General features: G+C 36.5%; 1 protein-coding gene across 3 annotated transcripts in view; it reads left to right on the top strand.

Annotated features, from left to right (window-relative positions):
- Positions 1-17,480, top strand: part of DSC1 (desmocollin 1) — a 36,214-nt gene extending 18,734 nt beyond the window's left edge. The window contains exons 9-17 of one of the 3 annotated variants that reach the window (XM_013999268.3): positions 110-295; positions 2,203-2,462; positions 2,610-2,752; positions 9,772-9,987; positions 10,304-10,546; positions 12,391-12,512; positions 13,232-13,486; positions 14,228-14,273; positions 14,358-17,480. In XM_013999268.3, the coding sequence (XP_013854722.1) occupies positions 110-295; positions 2,203-2,462; positions 2,610-2,752; positions 9,772-9,987; positions 10,304-10,546; positions 12,391-12,512; positions 13,232-13,486; positions 14,228-14,263 (1,461 nt within the window). In that variant the 3' untranslated portion in view covers positions 14,264-14,273; positions 14,358-17,480. Of the gene's footprint in view, positions 1-109; positions 296-2,202; positions 2,463-2,609; positions 2,970-4,380; positions 4,533-9,771; positions 9,988-10,303; positions 10,547-12,390; positions 12,513-13,231; positions 13,487-14,227; positions 14,274-14,357 lie in introns of those variants that run through there. The other 2 variants (XM_003127880.4, XR_014807822.1) reach the window with 2 other exon arrangements.
- Positions 17,481-25,207: the final 7,727 nt, after the last annotated feature.

Here is a 25,207-nt window from a genome sequence, read left to right as displayed (position 1 = left end):
CGCCTTTTCACATCACTTTGTTTTATTTTTCTTTAAATATAAATTTTAAACTGGAAAAATCGCATTGTTAGAACTATGTATTTATAACAGCAAGAGGCAATTGTTTCAGTATTTTACAGAAGTAGAAGAAAACAGAATTGATGTTGAGATTTTACGAATGGCAGTACGTGACCAGGATTTGCCAAACACACCTCACTCAAAGGCCATATACAAGATCCTACAGGGAAATGAGAATGGAAACTTCAAAATTAGCACAGACCCAAATACAAATGAAGGAGTTTTGTGTGTTGTCAAGGTAAAAAAAAAATATATATATATATATGTATATATATATGTATCAGGCAATATATTTATATGTGTGTGTGTGTGTCTGGCAAGGCTTTATAAAATTCTAACTTACACTTAATAATTCCTGAATGTATATCAGTGTTGCAATGCAATGCTGAAATGACTTACATTGTTTCCTATGTAAACTTTACTGTAATTATTATTATACCCTTATTATCTCTTAGAGGAAAGGCACGGCAGGCACAAACCTGATTTCTGTATATGAGCAGAACTAAGGTAGAGAAATATTGACTTAGTAATCAGATATTAGCTTTAGAAAGGGTCTTAGACACCTACTTATCTAAATCTCTTATTTTATGGAACACAAGGCAGAGAGAAATGGAAGAATTTTTATTTGAAAACCTCTTGACTTTTCAGTTCCCTTCATGCTCGTATTATACTTTTACCAGTCTATAATGTATTTTACAAGATACATAATTTACTAAATATTCAGCAGTTATTCCTACTAATTCCCCTATGTTTGAAGTAGCCAGTGCTTGGGGATTTTTTTAAACTATATTGCATTTACTATCCCTGAGAATGATTACTTTGCCTGAACTTGTTTCCTTTCTGAGTCCTTCTACTCACAGCCCTCTCTTGCCTTTTACATCTTTCCTCATTAATTTCTTAGGGACAGTGTATTTTCTTAGAAGGGGTATGCACAAATTTTGCCTTCCCTAATAAGATTTATAGAAAATCTCCTTTAGTTATAATATTGCCTATTCTTCTCTTTGTTTTTTCTCTTTTTTTGGCGTTTTTCTAGATTTTTTTATTTCTCTTTTTTTGCTTTTATTTTAGTCTCTAATCTTTTAACTATTGTTTTAGATTCTTTCTATTTATTCAGTTCAGGACTGAGCACTTTGATCAGGAACTAACAAATCCAAATATAATGTACTTTGAAAGCTGCTAGGAGTTCCCTTTGTGGTGCAGCGGAAATGAATCTGACTAGGAACCATGAGGTTGCGGGTTTGATCCTTAGCCTCACTCAGTGGGTTAAGGATCCGGTGTTGCCATGAGCTGTGGTGTAGGTTGCAGATGCAGCTTGGATCTGATATTGCTGTGGCTGTGGCGTAGGCCGGTGGCTGCAGCTCTTATTAGACCCTCTACCCTGGGAACCTCCATATGCCGCAGGTATACCCCTAAAAAGACAAAAAGCCAAAAAAAAAAAGATATCATGATACTTTTTGACTCAGATTACTCATAGTCACTGCTCCATTATAACCAAATCTCATGTCCAAGTAGTCTATCTAATTATTTTATATACTTAGCTTTGAGGGACTTTTGCTGATGGAGTGATCATTTATCCCATTTGATTAGTAATAAAATAAAGAGAAATTGCCTACTTGAATTTATTCAAATACTTATTACTTATTCCTATTAATATTTAAACCTGTAATAAGAAAATGAAGGCAGGATCTGCCCAAAGAAAAGTAAAGAAGAAAAATTGGTTGAACCTTAAAATCAACAATTTTGCATTTGAGGAGTTCCCACTGTGGGGTAGGTTAATGATCCAGCTTGTCTCTACCAAGGCAACTGGTTCAATCCCTGGCCCGGCTCAGTGGGTTAAGGATTCAGCGTTGCTGCAGCTGCTGTGTAGGTCACAGCAGCAACCTGGATTCAATCCCCAGATTCAGTCCCTGGCCTGGGAACTTCCATATGTAAGGGTGTGGTTGAAAAAGAAAAAAAAAAGTTTCATTTGATAGTGTTTGTCACTATAGGAAGGTAATTATCAGTAATTAACTATATTAGTAGCAATTTTTGGTAGCATTTTATACACAAAAATGATATTCCCTTTTTTGCTAAAATTTGGAACATAGTCATGTCTTCTATTTGTGGTGTTAAATATTGACTCATTAAAGTGTGTTTCTTGAACAGCCATTGAACTATGAACTTAATCGCCAGATTGTTTTGCAAATTGGTGTACTTAACGAAGCACAATTCTCTAAAGCAGCAAATGCTCAAACACCTACTATGTGCACAACAACTGTCACTGTTAAAATTAAAGACTTGGATGAGGGCCCCGAATGCCAACCATCAGTAAAAGTTATTCAGAGTAAAGATGGCCTCCCAGCGGGCAAAGAACTCCTTGGATACAAAGCAGTGGATCCAGAAAAAGGCAGTAGTGAGGGCTTAAGGTAATGTACCTTAAAAATTTCCTTCTTTTCAATTGTGATAATAATTAATTTCAAATTTGGGAACATTCTATTTATTTTTCAGAACAACAGATTTTGAGATTATGTCCACTCTGCTTTGAGCATTTACATTTGCTTTCTAAAAATTAGGTATAAGAAGATAGGAGATGAAGATAACTGGTTTGAAATTAATGAACATACTGGTAACTTGAAAACCGTAAAAGTGCTAGATAGAGAATCAAAATTTGTGAAAAACAACCAATACAATGTTTCCGTGATTGCAATGGATGCAGGTGAGTGCAATTATCTAGGAATAAAATATAAATATATGATGTATTTTTAAGGACATCTTGGAGTTAAGTTTATTTGTTAATTTTATTATTTATTTCTTTTTTGTCTTTTTAGGGCCGCATCCATGGCATATAGAAGTTCCCAGGCTAGGGGTCGAATCAGAGCTATAGCTAACAGCCTACACCACACCCACAGCAACGCAGGATCCGAGCCTCATCTGTAACCTCCACCACAGCTCACTGCAACGCTGGATCCTTAACCCACTGAGCAAGGTCAGGGATCAAACCTGGGTCCTAGTCAGATTCGTTTCCACTAAGTCATGACAGAAACTCCCTGGAGTTAAATTTAAATTTGTTTGTTTCCAGATCAAAATTTAATGCAAACAATATTTGCATTATGATTGCTTAACTTATTAGAAACCACCTCATTGAGATCCCAGTGTCTCAACAGAGCAAAACTTGGAGGTGGTAAATGGCCAAAGTCCAGGTTTCAGGGTCCATATTATTTGATTTCTCCCATAGACAGAGTGGCATCATCAAGGAGCTCTTACTTTTTTGAGGACAGAATTAGATTACTATGATTTGAACCCTGCTGAAAGAGTTCAACCCACCTAAAACAGTTGCATTCAGGTAGGTTTGTTGTGAGCCTCTCTTCCTGGGGAACCAAAACATTTAATCCTATTTTTTAAAGACATGGTCCCATGATGATTTTTAAAGCCTTTTGCTGAGGTTTGCAATCATTCTCTAAGGTTAATCCTAGAACAAGTCTTATGAAAAAATATCCTTCAAATGTCCTGAAGTTGTAATTTCAAAACCTTTTTGAACATACCCTCCTAGCAGTGAGTCATTTTTGAATATGAACCTTTGCCATGTAAGCTCTGTCAGTTGGCTTCTCTTTTTGTAAATTGACTTAAGCTTTGATTGCCCAGGCTTCCACTTACTTCAGAAATCTTCAAAGATGGCTATCTCAGATCAACACAATGCCTGCCACACAAATGGATCAAGAGCCAGGCTGGCCCCAATCTCATTTGCCCTGGCTCCTTTGTTTTAGAGATCCTGGTCGATTTCAATAACTGACCATTTGGGCTGTTTGGTTTTTCTCTTCCTGCTCTTTACATTCCTGCTCTTGTATTTTAAACTCATCAATTAACCCTAGGCCCCCAGCCTCCACCTGATAAAAGCAGAATCCCAGATGTCACCTCCTTATCCCCTTTACCCCCTCACCTCCACCCCATCCCCCACAAATTTGCTCTTGCTGCCTGACCTGTAATTTCCAGGACTTATAAGGAAAAAACCTTTTTTCCCCAGTGTTTCCTGATGGTTATTGTTGAGGGCATCTTGTAATCATAGAACCAAAAGGGCCCATTATTGATAGGCCCATCTTTGGTTATTGATAGACCCACAACCACCTCCATATATTTACTAGTATATTTATTTATATACATATACTATTATGCTAATGTATAGCATAGATGTATAGATGGATGTTAAAAGAGGATGATAAAAAGTATAAATAGTTCCAGAAGTTCCTGTCATGGCTCAATGGTTAACGAATCTGACTAGGAACCATGAGGTTGCGGGTTCAATCCCTGGCCTTGCTCAGTGGGTTAAGGATCCGGTGTTGCTGTGAGCTGTGGTATAGGTTGTAGACGTGGCTCGGATCTGGCGTTGCTGTGGCTCTAGCGTAGGCCTATGGCTGCAGCTCCGATTAGACCCTTGCGTGGGAAACTCCATATGCTGTGGGTACGACCCTGGAAAAGACAAAAAAAAAAAAAAAAAAAAAGAAGAAGAAGTTACAATATGGCATTCCATCATGCCAATAACACACTGGTGCACAAGGGGTAAATTTCCATAAATGATAAAGATGAGTGAACTTGGGCTTTTATGACAGAGCTTATATTTTTGACTGTCTGCTTAATTCAAGATGGTTTCCACTATTTTTATGGTTAGTGTATTTTATATGCTAGCTGTTCAAAAGAAATAAGCGGGCACAGTGCTATGGTCTTTTGCTACAGAATAATTGAATTTCTTTAGAAGGAATGGGGAGTGTGTGAATAAGCACATTTCAAATCCCATGGAAAGAAGCAGAAGCTGATAGGAAGTCATGCAATGGGTCATGTTTATTCATTTTGCCACCTTGATATTCTGATAATAAAGACAAATGTTTTCTCATATATTGTACTCCTACTTTTTTTCCATAGCTTTATAATAAAGCCACATGTACTAAAAAAAAAAAAAAAAAAAAAAAAAAGATTCTCTGATGAGAGATAAAAGTTAGACTTATGAAGATGCTGCTGCTTGCAATTTATATGGGAAGGGAAAACCAATTCATCCACATCTGTCCCATTCAGGTGTTTCTTTGTACTCCCTCCCTCAGCCTTGGGTTATTCCTGTTGCCTTGGGATGGAAATAAATCAGTAAGATGACCAAGCACTTTGAAAGAACTATTCCCATGAGCCAAAAATATTTAGGTTTCAAAATCTGAAAGAAAACCTCAATTTGAATATCATTATGTAATCATGTGCATATGATCTTCCTCTCCTCTTGATGCCTCTCACACAATCTTTGAATGTAATTCTTTTGATATAAATAGGGGAGAAAACTACTGGAGAATGGGGAAAACATAAACTGAGAAATATAGATAATGTTGCCACTACTCTAGAATTCTGGTGATTTACTGCCCTATATAAGCAAAAGTGAAATCTGAATGGTTCAGAAGCACAACTATTATGTTAAGCAAGGATTAATGTGGACTTACTTATTCCACAAATATTGATTTTCTACTAAGTTCCAAACACTAAGTCGTGAAAACTAGGCTTCATAAGATAAGGTCAGATTTTCACATGATATCAATTAAAGGGTGATTATCTTCTCATAAAAGATTCTCTGTCACTGTCTAACTTCACTTAGTATGATAATTTCTAGGTCTCTCCATGTTGCTGCAAATTCCATTATTTCATTCTTTTTCGTAGCTGAGTAATATTCCATTGTATATGTGTACCACATCTTCTTTATTCACTCCTCTGTTGATGGACATTTAGTTTGCTTCCATGTCTTGTATATTGTATATAGTGCTACAATGAACATTGGGGTACATATATATTTTCGAGTCATGATTTTCTCTGGATAGATGCCCAAGAATGGGATTGTCGGATCAGTTATAGGTAGATTCTTACAAAAGAATACAAATGAGCTTTTTTGCAGAACAAAAACAGACTCACAGACTTTGAAAAACTTATGTTTACCAAAAGGGACAATTTGGGGGAGAGGGATAGACTGGAGGTTTGGGATGAAAATGTTCTAAAATTAGGTTGTGACGATGGTTGTACAACTATAAATATTATAAAAATTTATTGAATTAAAGGAAGATTCTCTCATATGAAAACTTTCCCTGTCAAAGAATTTATGGGTATAGTAAAAAGTGGAAATCAGTTAAGGATCGCCCAGATTTAAGGATAAAGAAAGACGATGTCTCAGGAATGCAGAAGCTAGGTAGTAGAAAATGAAATACTCTTTAGAGAGAAGGAAAATATGGAGAACAGAGATATAAGAAATTAACTTTGTCTTTTGGTGACAAAGGAATTCTGTAAACACAGTGATCTTAGTACAAAGAAAGAAAATGTCAAAATCTAAATTTTGTAAATCTGGGTTCCAGGCTTATGGATAACCTGGGTGTGCTTGAGAAGTAAAGATAAGGGTAATATCAATTTTCATGGAAGATCATATGGTAGCTTGAAGGATTTGTTTATTTGAACTTTAATCCATTTAATATATGCTTCTGAGGGCCAAATATTTAAGTAATTACTTACATTCCACATGAATGTTTAGTTTTGATGCTCATAAATATTTCACAATGATGATCTAGGCATTCTAGCTTTCTTAGAATCCAGTTAATTTCCTTGTATTTTTTGTGTCAATTCTTGGTCAGTCAGGCTGATTTCCCAGCTTTCACTCTAGAAGGTCCTGTTTTATATACCCTCCACCTAGAATAGCCCTGCCCCTCCTATTTGAACTTTAGATCCCTTCACTTCTTCAAACGAATGCAATGAAAACTTCTGTGAGTGGGCTCACTAGACTTCATTCAGTTTTTCTCTGAATAAGTTCCTCTCAAGCCCTCCTTCTCTGGGAATAACCCATTAGTTATCATGGGTGATGAGTTTTCTCTATAAAAAAGGTATTTTTATTGTTTCTCATGTACATTCTTTTTCTCTAACTAGATTGACTCATTTTCATGTAAGGACCCTTATCTTTACTAAATATCCTTTTAGCAGGCATCCGGCAGAGATTTTGGCATGTTTGCTTTGTGCAGGAACTGATGTTTGTCATTCCTCTCTTCTTTGAGAGCCCCATGAATCTCTGGGTCCAGGTTGTTGATTTTGCTACCAAGAGCTTTGCAAGTTCAGGTGCATAATAGGCACTTGGAACAATTCATTTTAACGTAGAAAATGGAGTTCAAAAGTTTATAAAATGCTTTGCTATATTTGGTTGTAAATTTTTTTTCTTGTAAAAGTTCAGGGTTATGTGGAATAGATAAAGGTTTCATGTGTATAATCCAAAAAAAAAAAAAAAATTGGAAATGATTGGAAGGCATACTATAGCTTGATAAGAAAGAACCCGAAAACTTTCTAATGATTAATTAAAGAGCTCTCTGGGTGAAGTTGGCTGATTGATAATGACAGGGAACTTCTGGTTCCTGGAAACATTTATGCAGTGGTGGGAGCTCTTGCCTTTCAGAGTTCCTGTTGTAGAAGTGTGTATTTTAGTTAACCCAAGATATACTTTCCAGCTCCAGGATTGTGACATTCCTTACTCACTGATCCTTGACATTTGCTTCTTTGCTTATTTAAAACAAGGTTTAGAGATAGACATATACATTCAATTACGTTTTTACAATCTTTGACTATTATCAGTAATTATTTTTTGCCATATTTCTCAACAGTAAGGTTCAAATTTACAATCAGTCTTTTGCAGTGTTAGAAGGTGTCTAGGACTTTGTTTCAGCTCTGGCTTTGACTACCATTCATTTTAACAACTTTAAGCTTTCCCTTTTTGACAACATACTTCAAACAAAGACTATGATGGAAAATAACCATTTATGTGATAACTGTTGGTTGAATATGGGATTAAATTAGTGTGGATTTGCCTCCAAATGGCTTCTGTATTTCTTTACTCAATTTTTTAAGTATGATTTCTATTGTCCTGTAAAGAAAAACTATTCTCTGCTTAAATTTTTAAAAGTAAAGCACCTACTGCTCACATGTAGTATCTGTAGCTACATTTTTTTTTAATTTAAAAAGCTTCATTTTCTCCATTGCTCATTTCTTTGTTAGTGTGTTTTGCTTCTGAAGTTGTTGCTTGTATTCAGATTTATTTGCAGATTTATAGTGGTCCCAAAATGTTTATATGCTTTTATAGATTTTTCTTATAAAAGCTTGTATCTCATATCCAGATTACGTAAAACTTGTTCAGATGGAACAGTTTTTAAATAGTTAAATACAGCATTTACTTCATGTAAGTAATTAATGTAAAAGTCACTTTGAATAAGTTAATTTTTTAGTTATTCAACAGAAAAAAAATTCTCTAGAGCATATTATACAATACAGCTAATTGTTATTTCAACCTAAAAAAGAAAAAAAAAGAATACATTGTATATGATTTATGGTATTCTTTATCATAAATTCAACATATATGCACCAAAATTTAGACCAGTATTCATAGCAACAAAAAAAAAGGGGGGGAATTTCATCAGTTATTTTTCTGTTTATTTAAATTTTGAAAGCTTATTGTATTTTATCATAAATAGTAAAAGTTGAACATATTTTCTGAAATTCATTATCTCTTGAACCCAAATAATTTTTAAAAAATGTTTTAGACTTATATGTGAAGTATCAAGCCAAAAGTAATAAAGATCTAGAGAGGAGTAAAGAGTTCTTATTCTTAAGAACATACTAATCGAATCAGGGTGGGGGTGCAACTTTTTATGGTTTATTCAATCATTGTTTTACAAAGTATAAAAATAGTAAGTGCTTTAGATTCAGTGTGTTAGCATTAAGTTTTAAGTTAGCTAAGAAATACTGGGCAGATCCCTTGGCTCTCAAGATGACTTCAACTTAGCTTCTAGGATGAATGTGGTCACAGTTTAGTATGTGGGTCTGTGATGAGCCAAGGGTTCTGAGAAATCAAAGGAGAATGTGGCTACCACTGTCCACAGAAGTCAGGGCAAGTTTCATGAGGAAGTGATATTTGAATGGGTTTTTGAAAGATGATAAGGTTTTGTCAGGCAAAGAGAAAGAGAAAAGCATCCCTAGCAGTGGCAACAGATTCCACTGAAGATGCCTACTAATAAGATGTTTTACAAAGTTTGAACAAAGAGTCTATGAGGAGAAAGGTCAGGAGAGGGAGTCAGGGAAGTGATTATGACCAAATGTAAAGTCTTTGGATTTTAAGCATGAATATATGCTCTTCATAAAGAAAGATGTAAGAAATCAATTTTCTTCTTAATTATTCCATACCGACATTACTCATAATCTCCTACCATTTAGTTTTGAAAAGCACCTCAAGAATATCACCTGATACAGCCACCAATCTCTAAGGAAGAGTGATGTCACTATTTTGTCCTGGTAGCAATAGTATTTGTGGTTTAAGTGTGTGAAATTCATGTTCAGACAATTAATAGGAAGCAGATGTCCACTGTATGTCATAAAGGTTGTTGAAAATAAATTTTTTTTTTGTCTTTTTTTGCCATTTCTTGGGCCGCTCCCACGGCATATGGAGGTTCCCAGGCGAGGGGTCCAATTGGAGCTGTAGCTGCCAGAGCCACAGCAACTCGGGATCCAAGCTGCATCTGCGACCTACACCACAGCTCACAGCAATGCCGGATCCTTAACCCACTGAGCAAGGCCAGGGATCGAACTCACAACCTCATGGTTCCTAGCCGGATTCGTTAACCACTGCGCCACGACGGGGACTCCTGAAAATAAATTTTTAAGTGAAGAAATATCCTATTTTTAAATTTCTCTTAGATGGCAGATCTTGCACCGGAACATTAGTAGTTTTTTTGGAAGATGATAATGATCACCCACCAGATATCAGAGAAAAAGAAGTGACAATTTGTCGGCATGATAAGGATTTTGCTGTTCTTGAACCTGTAGATCTAGATGGACCTGACAATGGGCCACCTTTTCAATTCTTTCTGGATAATGCTGCCAGCAAACTTTGGACAATAGAGACAAAGGATGGTGCGTAATTGTGCTAAACCTTTTAATCAATACGAACTTAAGACTTTCACCTTAGTTCGTTATAACTAATCAGTATTAATTTTAGTAAATTATTTTATTGGTCCCATAAAAAGGATAATACTTTGTTTTTTTAAAGCAATGAATAATATACTTAAGTTTAGACTCTTGTTCTGAATATCTTCAAGAAAACATACGAATGCATTTTAATAGAATATTTCAATAACATGTTTTGTCTGGAATAATATAGATAAGCACAGAAGAGTATCAATTTTCCTAATTTTTCTAGAAATCACAATCTCTGTCATTTTCCCCATAGGTAAAACTGCCATTCTTCGTGAGCGGCAAAATCTTGATTATGACACTTATACTGTGCCTATCCAAGTAAAAGATAGACATGGTTTTGCGGCAAGACACATATTAGCAGTGAGAGTATGTGACTGTACCACTCCCTCTGACTGCAAAATGACTCCTAAAGGTGTAAGAGATATTAAGCCATCAAATGTAATTCTTGGAAGATGGGCTATTCTTGCCATGGTGCTGGGTTCTGCATTGTTGCTGTGTAAGTATAATTATCTAGGAGGTGTTATTTGAAGTGTTAACTAATATTTAATATATATATATGGCAGTTCTTCATATCGATGGCATTTATAGCCTTTGATAAATGTGTCCTTTTAAAAATCTTATGCGGATGCTCAGGGTTCTGAGTCATAAAAGAATAAATGTATTTGTCAGAGCAGATTTTTTTTTTTTTTTTTTTTTTTTTTTTTTTGTCTTTTAGGGCCGAACCCATGGCATATGGAGGTTGCCAGGCTAAGAGTCTAATCAGAGCTATAGCTGCCAGTCTACACCACAGCCACAGCAATGTTGCAACTTACACCACAGCTCATGCAATGCCAGATCCTCAACCCACTGAGCAAGGCCAGGGACCAAACTCTCATCCTCATGGATCCTAGTTGTGTTTGCTAACCGCTGAGCCACAACGGGAACTACTGTGAGAACAGATTAAATTTAAAATAATGTTCAAAACTACAGGCTTAGTTCTTCCAATAATTAGCTATGAGATAGTGGGTTCTTCTTCAAGCTCATTTTTCCATATGTAAAATGAAGAAGTTGGGTGAAATTAATGTTAAGTTTCTCTCCTGCACAAAATATGATCTTCTTTCAGTCAGATATGTTTATGTTGCAAATGTACAAAGGGACTTAGTGAAGAGTAGTTTCACAATTTACGTAGAAGTTCCTGCTGTGGCGCAACAGGTTCAGCAGCATCTCTGCAGCACTAGGAGGCAGGTTCAATTCCCTGGCCTGGCACAGTTGGGTTCAAGGATCTGGTGTTGCCGCAGTTGTGGCACAGGTTATAGCTGAGGCTAGGATCTGATCCCTGGCTCCGGAACTCCATATGCCATGGAGGGGCCAAAAAAGAAAAAACAATTCACTTAGATGTTTATGCTCAATATTATTGTATGTTAATGAAGTGATTTAGCATACATGTTAAGACGCTGGTGTGTGGGAAGTGGTCATATGGTGAGCCACTAAGGAAAAGTAATGGATGCAAAAAATGCCAAGATTATTGCATTCCACAAACTACTTTTTGGAGATGCAAAAAGATTGGAAATCTTTGCCCATGCTTCTCAGCTCCATCCCTCCCTCCTTTCCTTCCTCACTCCTTTCTCTTCCCTTCCTCCCTTCTTTGTTAACAGTTTGTTTAACTACACAGAGTTTATCTGCATTTACAAACTTTTCCCCAAGTCTTACTTTGTCAATGATTTGTGTTTCAGGTCAAACTGGATATTCCTCTTAGCATTTGATGTATGCTTTCAAAACCAGGCAGCGATTTTATGTAATTGCCTTTCCTGTTTGGTTAATGCCTAATGTTCTTTGTTTTGTGATTCTAAGATCTTTGAGTGTATTCTGTGTGGATTTCTTTTTATTTCTTTTTATTTTATTTATTTATTTTTGGCATGCAGCAGTTTGAAGCAGGGTCTTAGTTCCAGCTGTTAAAGCCCCAAATCCTAATCATGGGACCATCAGGGAACTCCCTCTGTGTGGATTTTAAATACCAATAATACTAGCTTAAATTCCAGTAGAATGAAGATACTATTTCAGTGTGGAAGAAATAAGGGAAACATTTAAGTTAATTCTGAACCTGGGAAGACAGCTATTAATAAATTATGTACATGTCATCCTTCTTACTTTTGTTGATTTGTTTCTTGTTTAGCCTAATAACATAATCTCACTAAAACAGAGATGGTCTAAATACTAATACATTTGTTAATATTCTGTTTTAAATTTATGCAACAATTTTTAAGTTCTGTGAAAAAACTTAAACCATCTTATGATTCAACTAATTTAATGTATACAAGCATGAAAAAAATGCTATTTTACTTACCTATTTTTACTTTTTAGGTATTCTGTTTACATGTTTCTGTGTTACTGCTAAGAAAACAGTAAAGAAGTGTTTTCCAGAAGATGTAGCCCAGCAAAACTTAATTGTGTCAAATACTGAAGGACCTGGAGAAGAAGTGATGGTAAAACAGATTTCAATTTCCTTTGTATGGTGGCTCAATGATGACAGCTGACTATTATGTAATCATAGTAATAATAAAAACAGCTAATGCTTAGTGAGCATTCACTATGCCAAATAGAGCTCCAAGTGTCCTACATGTGTTAGTTGACTTAAACTTCGTAATCTTATTATATTAGTTTCCTAGGGCTGCCATAAAAAGTACTACAAACTGAGTGACTTAAACAGTAGAAATGTCTTGTCTCACAAATCTGAATGCCAAGAATTAGAGATGGAAGTGTTGACAGAGCTGTGCTCCTTCTGAAGGTGCTAGAGAAGAACTGTTCCAGGCTTCTCTCCTAGCTTTTTTTCCTTGGCTTATGACAGCATAAATCGAGTCTTCATATGGCATCCTCTGTATGTGTGTGTGTGTGTCCAAGTTCCCCCTTTTGGATTAAGGACCCACCTTGAATATGACCTTATCTTAATTTAATTAATTACATCTATAATAACACTGTCTTCAAATAAGCTCACATTCTGAGGCACTGAGGGTTAGGACTTCAACACATGAATTTGTGGGGACACAATTTAACCTATAACACTTGTGATATGGGTACTATTATTGTCCTGATTTTAAGGGAACTGGGAGGCACAGCAGGTAAGTGATTTGCCTATTGTGGGAAATAAATGAAAGAAAACTGTTAGTTTCAATTTGATGTCTTCATCTCATAACTTTATTTTTAGGAAGCAAATATGAGACTTCCCACACAGACATGCAACATTTGTGACACAAGCGTGTCTGTTGGCACACTTGGTGGCCAGGGAGTCAAAACACAACAAAGTTTTGAGATGGTCAAAGGCGGCTACACTTTGGATTCCAGCAAAGGAGGTGGACATCAGACCTTGGAATCTGTCAAGGGCCTAGGACAGGGAGGAATGGACACCGGCAGATATGGGTACACGGAGTGGCACAGCTTCACCCAACCTCGGCTTGGCGAAGTAAGTGCCAGTGTCTTCATGTTCATAGTACATGAAAGTTAAACACTATTTATAAATCAGGATTTCCCCCAAAGGTTTACTCCTGGTACACTGGAACTCATCACCTTTTAAATGCTGAACTATCCTAGATAGGGATGTCATGTCCAAACCCAAAGAGAACAATGATCTTGTAAAGTCCAGTTTTACAAAACTTTACCTAGGAGTGGCATATGTAGGCATATTATACTTTAGGAAGTGTGGAAAAGTCTGATAGTTTCTTCTTTAAGAATTATGAGGAAGATCACCCAGAGTGAAATATTTGTTATAGAGGAAGTGGACATCACAAATTACAAATATTTTTAGTGTGCTGACTCCTCCATGTGGTTATGAAATCCTGCCATCGCCATCAACCAGATAGATGGTGAAGGTTTTATTTTGGGTTGTAGTTCCTTGTTTTATGTCCACATCAATCAATATAGATTAAGATTAGCCAGATTAATATATCACATGATTATAGGTATATGATAGCATATAAACATAAGAATCATAGGCTGTATTGGTTTCCCCCAAATACGTGAAAAATCTTCAAAGATACGTTTCAGTTATACAAATCTTGTATTTAAATGGGAAATTGTAAGTTAGCTGTGTGATGTGTGTAGAGCTCGAGTTTTCACAAATGTGTTCATTAGGAGCATTTATGTATGTGCTATATTTTAAAAATGAATATCATACAGACCAATCATGTGCATTTTTTATATGTAGGAATCCATTAGAGGACACACTCTGATTAAAAATTAAAGAGTAAAAGGTAAATCAAAGACATTATTTTTAAGCTAATATGTTTAGGTGTTTTTAAAAAAAAAATAATAAAATGTGCTCTTTTTCGATACAGAAGGTGTATCTGTGCGGACAAGACGAGGAACACAAACATTCTGAAGACTACGTTCGCTCCTATAACTATGAAGGAAAAGGGTCTGTGGCTGGCTCGGTAGGCTGCTGCAGTGATCGGCAGGAAGAAGAGGGGCTTGAGTTTCTAGATCACCTGGAACCCAAATTTAGGATGCTAGCAAAGACCTGTGTAAAAAAATAAATGTGCCTTTAAAAGATTTACATCTACCAATGGATATGCAGGAGTTTATTGAATGTAAAATGATAGCAGCATCTGCTAATGTGTTTGTTTATTGGAGGTAAACTTCCAGTCATGTATAGATAAGGATTCTATAAATAGGAAGCTCCCCTAAAAGCTCCTTGGCTGAGATAAATTCCATGCCTCTAAAATGAAACGTTTCATTTGTATTTCCTTATTCAGGCTTGTACATATTGCCCTTTCCAGGACTACAGGGATGGGCTTTATTGTACCTTCTATTTGAAAACTTTTGTTACTTTGTATGCTTTGGAAGAGGATGTGGGTGGGCTGGGGATTGTGGAAGCTAATGAAAAATACCATTTTATTTTAGACGAAAATTAAATATTTTCTTCCAAATCTTAGGGAGGATTGCCGCAAGCTGTGGCAGGTCACAGATGCAGCTCAGATCCAGTGTTGCTGTGGTGGTGACGCGGGTCACAGCTGCAGCTCCAATTTGACCCCTAGCCTGGGAACTTCCATATGCCACAGATGTGGCCCTAAGAAAATAATAATAATAATTGCTTCCTCTACCGTAGTGGCTCTGTGCTGAAGGATTTTTTTTTTTTTTTAAAGCAATCTTGGATGGAGTCTTTGGTTTGGTAAATAAGAGCTCGTTTCTCACTATCGTTTTCACCCTGTTGGGGTGCTCCCAGATTGATCCTGGGATCTCTGTCCATGGGGATGCATTATCAGGTTCCTAAAACTTGTAGAGTTGTTGGAAAGACATGGGCTAGAATAAGCTCACAGCAAATTGAGCCACAATTTTGTAAGGATCATGAGAGGTTTTTCATGAAAGAATCGTAACCTCGATGCTCATGGGTTGAGGGAAACCCACAAGCCTGTTCTGTTTGCCCACCCTGGTATACTATTAACTTTTTAAAAATTTAAATAACTTGGCAGTTGTGTCTAATTTGACACAAGCCCACCATCTTCAAGCATTTGTGGAATTAACTTAGCAGGTTTTAGGCTTACAACCCTGATACACAGTGCTCAGTCCTTTGAATATGCTAAAAATTGAATGACTATCCATATTAGAACTTAATACTCAGGCCACTTTCACCTAGCAATCACTTTCAGAAAATGTTAAATCAAAAAAAAAGTGCCTGACATGTATATGTTAAAAAATAAGGAGTTCCCTGGTGGCTCAGGGGGCTAAGGATCCAACATCATCACTGCTGTGGCTCTAGGAACTTCCATAGCTATGGGCCTGGCCAAAAAAGAAAACTGAAATCTCTTACAATTCTAACCAAACATTTGTTGAATGATGATGCATAAGAAAATGAAAACATAAGTTATAAAGTATTTTGAATATATAGCATTTAAATGGAGTTGTATTTGATTATTTTAGAAAGAAGCCATATTTTTTAATAATATTTTAATTTTTTTGTGCCAAACTCTATAATTTTATAAACATTACCAGTATATGTCACAAATAAATTTCTCATTCAGACAAAAAAAAATTTTAATCTATTAGCTAGTTAACCTTTGAGAAAAATGGTTGATTTTCCTAAATTTTGTGATTAGTCTCCTTATTCTTAGTCATAGTTTCTAAGTAAAGATGTTTCTTTCTTTCTTTTTTTTTTTTTGGCAAGCCACGCCACAGCAGCAACCCAGGCCTCTGTGGTAAAAACACCAGGTCCTTAACCCTCTATGCCACAGGGGAACTCCAATAAAGATATTCTTGATATGAAATTGGATATTAGAACAGAATAAAAAGTAGTTTTAATAAGTAAGATTTTATTTTTAAAGGAGTACACAGTGTATGATTCTAAGGCCATTGTCAGTAAAATAATTTTAGGGAGTAGTGAACTTTCAGAATACATGTTGTCTGATGTACATTTATTCTGATAATGATAACAGTTTTGAAATTTTAAAATATATTTTAAAATTTTGGAAATATCGCACTGTTATATTCTTGAACATGGGTGCAGAATGTTTGTGGAGCAATTAAAAATCATTTGTTGAACCTTAACTGACATATTTGTTTATGTCTTCATATTTCTTAAATTTGCTCAAGTATGAAAGAGAAAATTTATCTATGAACATAAAGTACAATTATAGGCCAAAGGAAGATTTCTCAATCAGCAAGACCCTCCAAAAGTATTACCAAAATTATTAGAAAATGTGGGAAATGAATTTGTATTAAGCAGTTTTAACTATTTAAAATATTTTCAAAATACTGTTAAAATTTATCTCACAGAGGAAATACGACTGCCTTTTGAGTTATTTAGGAAATTTGAAGTCATTCTCTTTTTACACTCAAAATTAAATGTTAATTGCATGATTGATGAAACTTATAAACTCTGCCAGACTGTTTACAGATTTAGGTTGTTAAAACATATTTTATGGTTTATTTCATGTAAGTGAATTGTGGGTTAATTATCAGTAAGGTAATCATTCTTAATTGTTTTCTAACAGTTAAATCTATAGTTAGGGAGAATATATAATAAAAACATCTTATCTTGATCCAAATCTCAAACTATTTCATGTGAAAAAATTCCATGGAAACACCAATACAGATGGAAATTGGTATAATTATTATAAATGAGCTTTGTTAAATACTTCTTTAACTTTATCAAGCTTTTAATTCCTCCTAAGTTTATTAAAAATATTTTATAAAACTTGATATCTATTCATATGCTTATTACTTTTAGAGAATGGAATATGCTGCTATTTGGAACATGTTCACAATGGATGTTTTAGATTTGAGAATTTTCATTATCATAGAAAGGAAAAGCTAACTCCATTTTTATTGTGTGTTGGTTATAAAATTCCTGTACTAGTTGAAAATCCTCAATTAGATTGGGGTAATGAAACAAAGTATGTATATTGCTGCATGTTTCTAGTCTCTTTTATCTGCTTTTCTAATAAATCTGAAGGAACATTGCATTTGGCCAGGCACTACATTTGTTTTTGTACATAATTAAAGAAAATAGAACTGTGTATAGCAAGAGAAAGCATTAATAAGAGTGGATAGACCCTTGTATACTTTGTAGAGCCCAATAAGTTTAAGTGAGCATAGTTTTTAAAAAATTCTTTGAAAGGATAGTTTTACATAAAAAATAAAAATCACCCTTGATTTCAAATCCTTACCACTCACAATAAAACATTAACCTCTTTCAAATATATAAATAGAATAATTGTGTAAGAAATGTTTTAAAAACCAGGGTTCCCTGATGGCTTGGTGGCTTAATGGCTAAGGACTTGGTCTTGTCCCTGCTGTGGCTCAAGTTGGATCCCTGAGAATTTCTGTATGGTGCAGGCCCAGACAAAAAAAAAAAAGGAAATGTTATAAAAATATTATAAAATATTCATAATATGCATTTCATGTGGATAGATCAAATTATTTTAAAATCTCTACTTAAAGTTTTTGATTGATAGGAATAAAATGTCCTTTATAAAACCTTTTTAAAATCTATAGAGTTAGAAGTTATTTACTAACCTGAGTGAAAAAACAATTAAAAATAAGTGCGACTTGTCATTCCCGTTGTGGCTCAGCGGAAATAAATCTGCCTAGCATCCTTGAGGACACAGGTTCAATCCCTGGCCTTGCTCAGTGGATTAAGGATCCGGTGTTGCCATGAGATCTGGTGAAGGTTGCAAGTGCGACTCAGATCCTGTGCTGCGGTGACTGTGGCATAGGCCAGTAGCTACAGCTTCTGTTCAACCCCTACCCTGGGAACTTCCATATGCCATGGGTAAGGCCCTAAAAAGACAAAAAAAAAAAAAAAAAAGTGTCTTTCCTCTGTATTTGGCCTGAGAAAGTGTAAGATTTCAAATTTTTTAAATTTAGTTGTCAGAGTACAACAATTAATACCTGTAGTTGTGGAGTGTTTTTATTTGTCCATGTTTGGGGACCTTTATGTGCTGTGACATGGAATTATTATTGAAAAAAAAATCAAGTCTTCCTTTGAAACAGCTGAGTTTTTAACCTAAAATTCATACCAAATATTAAAATAGAATTATTTTCTACTAGGAATAGTTCAACAAAAACTAAAAGGAATCATCTAATCCAAAGTGGAAATGAAAGAATTTCTTTGTCTCTCCTAAAATATATAGAAATCTTAGGAATTAAGGGTGAACAACATTTATATAGTTCATTTACGTAAAATTTAAAATTCAAACTCACAAACACATTTCATCCACAGCAGGCATTCTGCCAGAGGGATAGGTCACTGTTCCCCCATATTTCTCATCTCCTTGAGACCCATAATGAAATTCTAAATCAGTGGTTCTTGCAAGCGTGATTCCTGAACCAGCAGCATCAGCATCATCTGGAAATGTGCTAGAAATGCTCATTCCTGGATCCTTCCTCAGATCCACTGAATGAAAAACTCTGAGGGGAAGTCTCCCCAGGGGTTTCTGGTGCCCGAGTTCACCTCAGCACTAGCTCTTTGCTACTCAGGTTTATTCACAGCACCTGAAAACAGGTGAAAAAAGTGGTTTCAGACTCCACCCCAGTGGACTTTTTGAATCACAACCTGCATCTCAACAAGATCCCCTTTGTACATGAAACTTTGATAAGCAATGTACTGATGATCCCTTGATTGGAACCTGTAAAAACTAATTGGTGAACAGTACAAGTAGACAATCAGAGTGAGACTTCCTGAGACACAGGTGGTCTCTGGCAGTAGGTCTATGGCTGCCTCATGGTAGGGAAATGTGTCCCGGCTCACAAATTCAAGACCCAAATTCAAGACCATCTCTCTTTTGTCCACCCCCACCCTGTGTTCTCCTGCACCTGGATAACTGACTGTGAACTTGGTACATATGTTGGAGGGTGTACAACGGCAGGCTAGACAAATTTAGGGCAAATGGCGTGGTCATTGCCACTTTGCCTAGTAAATATATTTTGTTAACCCAAAACTAAGAACAAAAATCACATTTTGACCTTAGTTTTGGTCAGGCCTATCCAACAAAAATTTACCAAATTATGTTTAAAAGCCAACCTGAAAAACCTGGATAGTTTAAGCAACAGGATCCCAGTATCCTGAGATCATTCTGGCAAATAGGTAGCTTGATGTATTCTTGTCTTACTGAGCCAACTCATCACCATGTATGTTTTTAACGTTTTATTTTTTTTGGATGTAGCTGACTTCAAGTATCATAGGTGTGGCTAAGAAGCTGTCAGAACCGGTTGTGTTTTATTGAGTAATCATATTCTGTCATATTATTTCTTTTTGTTTCAGACTGGGAAATCAGGCAGAAGAAAATTAAGACAAAATGTTCACAGTTGTTTTAATTTTAATATTTTAATTCCATACTTAGGAATTATTAATATTAAATATATAACAAATAACAATTGAAATTATATACCCATTTGGTATTGATGTCTTAATATTAAATATACTTAAACATTAAGGGGATACTTGCTACTGACAAATGCATGTCCCTTGATAATTCGTGGGAATCAGGGCAGAAACTCCTGGCTCTCCACCAACTATCCCCTAACCTACCTATTTCTTAGAGATGGAGCTTGATTTTATCCTGGGTGACTATGTGCCTCCTAAGAGACCATTACTTCCCAATCCCTTGACCTTATGTGATGTGTCCTAAATTCTGGTCAATAAGGAGCAAGTGAATTGCCATGTATGAAATTTCTAAATAGGTGTTTTAAAGGAGGTTATTTAGCTGGAAGATGTTTTTGGTTTGAGGGGATTGTTTTTGCTTTTGTTTTTGTTTTGCTTCCCTCAATTGCATTTCATGATTTCTAGAACATAGATGTGAGGCCCAGTACTCAAGCAGCCAATCTTATGATGCTTCCCATTGGAAACCATGAGCCATTTGTTGAGAATGGTGGAGCATGAAGATAGAAGGCAGAGTTCCCACCTTGGCTCAGTGGAAATGAATCTGATTAGAATCCGTGAGGACGAAGGTTCAATTCCTGGCCTCGCTCATCGGGTTAAGGAATCCTGTGTTGCCGTGAACTGTGATGTAGGTCACAGACGCGGCTCAGAACTGGTGTGGCTGTGGCATAGGCTGGCAGCTACAACTCCGATTCAACCCCTAGCTTGGGAAACTCCATATGCCATGGGTGCAGCCTTAAAAAGACAAAAAAAAAAAAAAAAAAAAAAAAAAACAGAGAGAGCGAGAAAGAGAAAAAGAAGAGGAAAAAAAAAAAAAAGAGGATGAAGAAAATAGAAGGAGCCTGGGTCTCTCATGACTTTGTGGAGTCTCCAAACCTGTCCTGGACTTCTTGCCTCTAGACTTGTTCACTTGAGGGACTAAACCTTTCTGTGGTTAAGCAATGACAATTTTAGATTTTCTGTTAAATGTAGCTGAATATAATTTGATACAGGGAAAGGAGATTGTAATAACGGCTCAAGTCATGATTCAGTGAACTTAATCTGCCCTGGGAACTCATTTTCTTTTGGCTAAGATTTCAAAAATGGTTGGTCTTGAGGCTATTTCAGTGTTCTCTTAAGTGAGAAGCCTAACTTTTTCAGAAGCCATGGCTTTAGGAGTAAGGGGGTCTAGATTCTTCCATTAACCTGCTGAATGATCTTTTTTATTTTATTTTACTTTTTTAGGGCTGCATCTGTGGCATATGGAAGTTCCCAGGCTAGGGGTTAAATGGGGGCTGTAGCTGCTGGCTTATGCCACAGCCACAGCAACTCAGGATCCTTAACCCACTGAGCGGGGTCAGGGATCAAACTGGCCTCCTCATGGATACTGGTCTGGTTCTTAACGCCTGAGCCACAACTGTAACTCCGTCGAATGGTCTTTAACAAGTCATTGAATCTCACTTACTTCAATCCGTCCTTGTGGTGTTATTAGCCAAACTGATGTTCTCCAATGCAGGGATGATATTTTAGTCATCATTGTATTCTCTCTTACACCTTGCTTGATAAAATTTTTTTTTTCTGTCATGCCACACGTGGAAGTTCCAGGGTCAGGGATCAAACCCACACTACAGCAGCCACGCAAGCCGCTACAGTGACAACGCCTGGTCCTTAACCCATTGCACCCCAAGAGAACTCCTTGACAAAATTTTTTGTTTGGTATGTGTGTGTGTTTAGCATATATACAAGGCATTTAATATTTAATTGATGTATTACATTAAAAACCTAAATGAAAAAATCTTTCCTAATTTTTAAATATATAAATTTAAAATTTAGCGTACCATTTCCACTGCTTTAGTCTCTGTCCCTGTTGTGTGATCAAATCAATGTGTACCCTTAATTCTGAGAGATTCAATGTTTGGTTGCGTTCTAATAGCCCGAGGCATGTTCTCATTTTTCAGTTAATTAATATACAGGTCAATAAAAACAAATAAAATGTATTTTCCTATTAATTAACCCAACGAATTTCCACTGCAATCTAAAACAGTCCTTATGTCAACTCAACTATACTTCAAAATGAGTAAATGTGAGGCTAACAAACACAGGAAGTTGAGGAGGTTTCAGTGGGTGACAAAGAAGACAATTTTATGGTTTTCTGTATGACAAATGGTGATTCGATATGCTGACTGACATAGGTAGAACTCTGCTTTTCCACATTAGAGGCTAGGACCCGAAATAGGCTAGCTGGTAGCAGGAATACAGTGGCTTGAATAAGATAAGGTTTATTTTCACTAATGTGAAACAAGTACAGAGTCTTGGACTTGTATGGGGACTTCCTGATGTCATCAATGTCCCAGGGGCCTTCATTGTTTCTGCTCAATCATCCTTTGTACAAATTGCTTCACCATCATAAGATGGCTAATGCAATGCCAGCTATCACATCTGTGTCTGGAGCAGAAAAAAAAGAGGAAAAGGGAAGTCTTTCTTTGGGGGCAGCATTTCCAGAAGTTCCTCCAACGACTCCTACCGTGGGAGAAGTTAGTCATATGTCCATCCTATCTGCAAGGGAGAAGGAGGAATGTGGTTTTTCAACTGAACAAGTTTAAGGCACTGTAACAAAGGGAGGTGTTTAATAATGATAAGATACCCGGAGCATATATGCAGGAGGAATATTGTTTCTTGTTCTTAACCAACGTTACTCCGCCCAGGCAAATAAGATTCGTAGTAAAGAAAAATATTTATTCCTCATATAACTGTTAAGGGACTGTGTAATAAAGAGACACACTCTTTCACTGGTCAAATTTTATAAAATACAGCAGAACAAAAAATTTACTTTGAAAGTCACATAAATAAAACCTCAGTTTTCTTCAAAGATTAAAACCTGATTATGTCCTTAAGCCAGATGTGATCTGCAAATTTGAAGGGAGTTGAGGGAAGGAGAGGAGTAACTTTTACAATTGAAAAAATTATGAATAAATTTCTATGTTAAAATTCAGGACATTCACCCCAAATGCAAATTTGAGACTTCCCCTGAAAAATTGGCAGGTCTGGCAACACTGAATCCTTAGGCTCAAAGGCCACCAATTGCTTGGAAGTGACAAGCAGCTCTCCTAAGGCCTCTGCCAGTGTCAGCGCCCCCTGAGGCTTGTCATTTATGTCTCAGATAGGAAAGCTGTCCATTGCCATTTATCATGACATTTTTACTATTGTTTTCAGAAGGTAGATGTAAGGAAGAAAAGAGATGTGTTTTCTGTGCTCTTCTCAAAAGCGTAATGATAAAAAAGACCTGCTCTTTTCAACCAACTTAACTTACTTATTTTGATTACTTTCCTGGCCCCTGCAAGTGCTGAAGTTTGTGGCTACTTGGACTACATGAATTTTCTTTCTTTCTTTTTTTTTTTTTTGTCTCTTTAGGGCTGCACCTGCAGCATATAGAGGTTCCCAGCCTAGGGGTCCAATTGGAATTGTAGCTGCCGGCCTACACCAGAGCCACAGCAACGCGAGATCCGAGCCACGTCTGCGATCTACACCACAGCTCACGGCAACACCAGATTCTTAACCCACTGAGCGAGGTCAGGGACGAATCCGCAACTTCATGGTTCCTAATCGGATTCATTTCCACTGCGCCACGACAGGAACTCCTGGATTACAGGAATTTTTAATAAAAATGGATTACATTACCATTCCGTGTACAATATAATTTGCTTCTTCATCATGTTTTTTTGTCTCCTGTTTTCTCTCCCCTCCCCACATTTGACCAGGGATCTTAGTGCCTAGAACATTGCCTGGAACAAAGAGGGAATCCAATAAATATTTGTTGGAGACATTTATTGAGCACCTACTGTGTGCAAACATTCCAGGCTACTTTCACAAATGTTATCTCATTGAAAATATTAATAACACACTTCCAAGTTTAAGTGTTTATTATTTCTTTTACCAATAAGAAAATTGAGACTGGGAGAGGTTAACTAACTTAAAGAGGACTACTAGGTTTTCTTAAAGCTAGGATTTAAATGCAAGTCTGACAATGCTTAACCCCTGCTCATTTCTCCTAAAATGGCCTTCTCGGGTCCATAACACAATGGATAAAAAGTGTTCAATTTATCAATCCTAAAAGCAAAATATGCTTCCTATGAATTTGTATTAAATATTTTACACACTCACATCCTTCTACAATGTAAGTTTCGATCTTCAGTTCATAAATTTCTGTGGGGAGGAGGAAGACACACAAGCTTCCTCACATCAGAGCCATCTTCTCCAGAGTCCATGGGTTAAATGGAGGATCACTTCCACTGGAGTTTGCCTTAACTATTCATATCCTGACCAGTAATCAAGTTTGCGTCACCAGATTGGATGTCTATTTTGAATTCCACATCCATATTGCTTACTAATTATTTCCAACCTCATGACTCACAGACATCTCAAACTCAGTATCTTCAAAAGCAAATTATTTATTTATTTAGCCCCTTTTTTTTTTTTTTTCTTCATAGTCGCACCTGCGGCCTATGGAAGTTCCCAGGCTAGGGGTCCAATTGGAGCTGCAGCACAGCCACAGCAAAGTGGGATCCGATTTGCATCTGCAACCTATACCACAGCTCAAGGCAACACCGGATTCTTAACCCACTGAGGGAGGCTAGGGATCAAACCTATATCCTCATGGATACTAGTTGGGTTCTTCACCACTGAGCCACAACAGGAACTCCCAAAAGCAAATTATTTAAAGCTTTCATAAACTAGAACTTTCCTGCTGTCCCTATCTTTGTTATTAATAATGCCATCCACTCTTTGTCCAATGATATAGCAAACCCAGAATTCTGCAGTTATCCATCTGAGTCTATGGAGAATAAGACATTAATGTCTTCTGCAGGAAACAGATTCATAAATCAAATTATAACAGTTTGGTCAGATAACAAATCACAGAGGCACACACACAGAAGACTCCAAGTCTTTCCCCTCGATAAGGAAGTAGGGAAGACTCCTTGAGCAAAGTGGAAGAAGACATTTTGGTGGAATGGGAAGTAAAGATTCCCAAACCAAACAAAGCCAAAAACAACCAACCCAAAGCAAAAAAGCAAAAAAACAAACAAGATGTACTAGAGTTCCAAAAAACACAATTTGCAGACCATTCTTTAGAGTTCCTGTCATGGCTCAGTGGTTAATGAACTTGACTAGTATCCATGAGGATGAAGGTTCGATCCCTGGCCATGCTCAGTGTGTTAAGGATCGGGCATTGCCGTGAGCCATGATGCAGGTTGCAGACGTGGCTTGGATCTGGCATTGCTGTGGCTCTGGTGTAGGCCGGCAGCTATAGCTCTGATTCAACTCCTAGCCTGG

The sequence above is a fragment of the Sus scrofa genome, chromosome 6 (assembly GCF_054392235.1).
Source record: "Sus scrofa isolate SSC_HxYL_T2T_F1_AM1 chromosome 6, Sscrofa_HxYL_maternal_Yorkshire_Landrace_v2.0, whole genome shotgun sequence".
In the NCBI taxonomy this organism is placed as follows: domain Eukaryota; kingdom Metazoa; phylum Chordata; class Mammalia; order Artiodactyla; family Suidae; genus Sus; species Sus scrofa.
The sequence above is the reverse complement of the archived record's forward strand: the minus strand, read 5'-3'. Positions and strand labels throughout refer to the sequence as shown.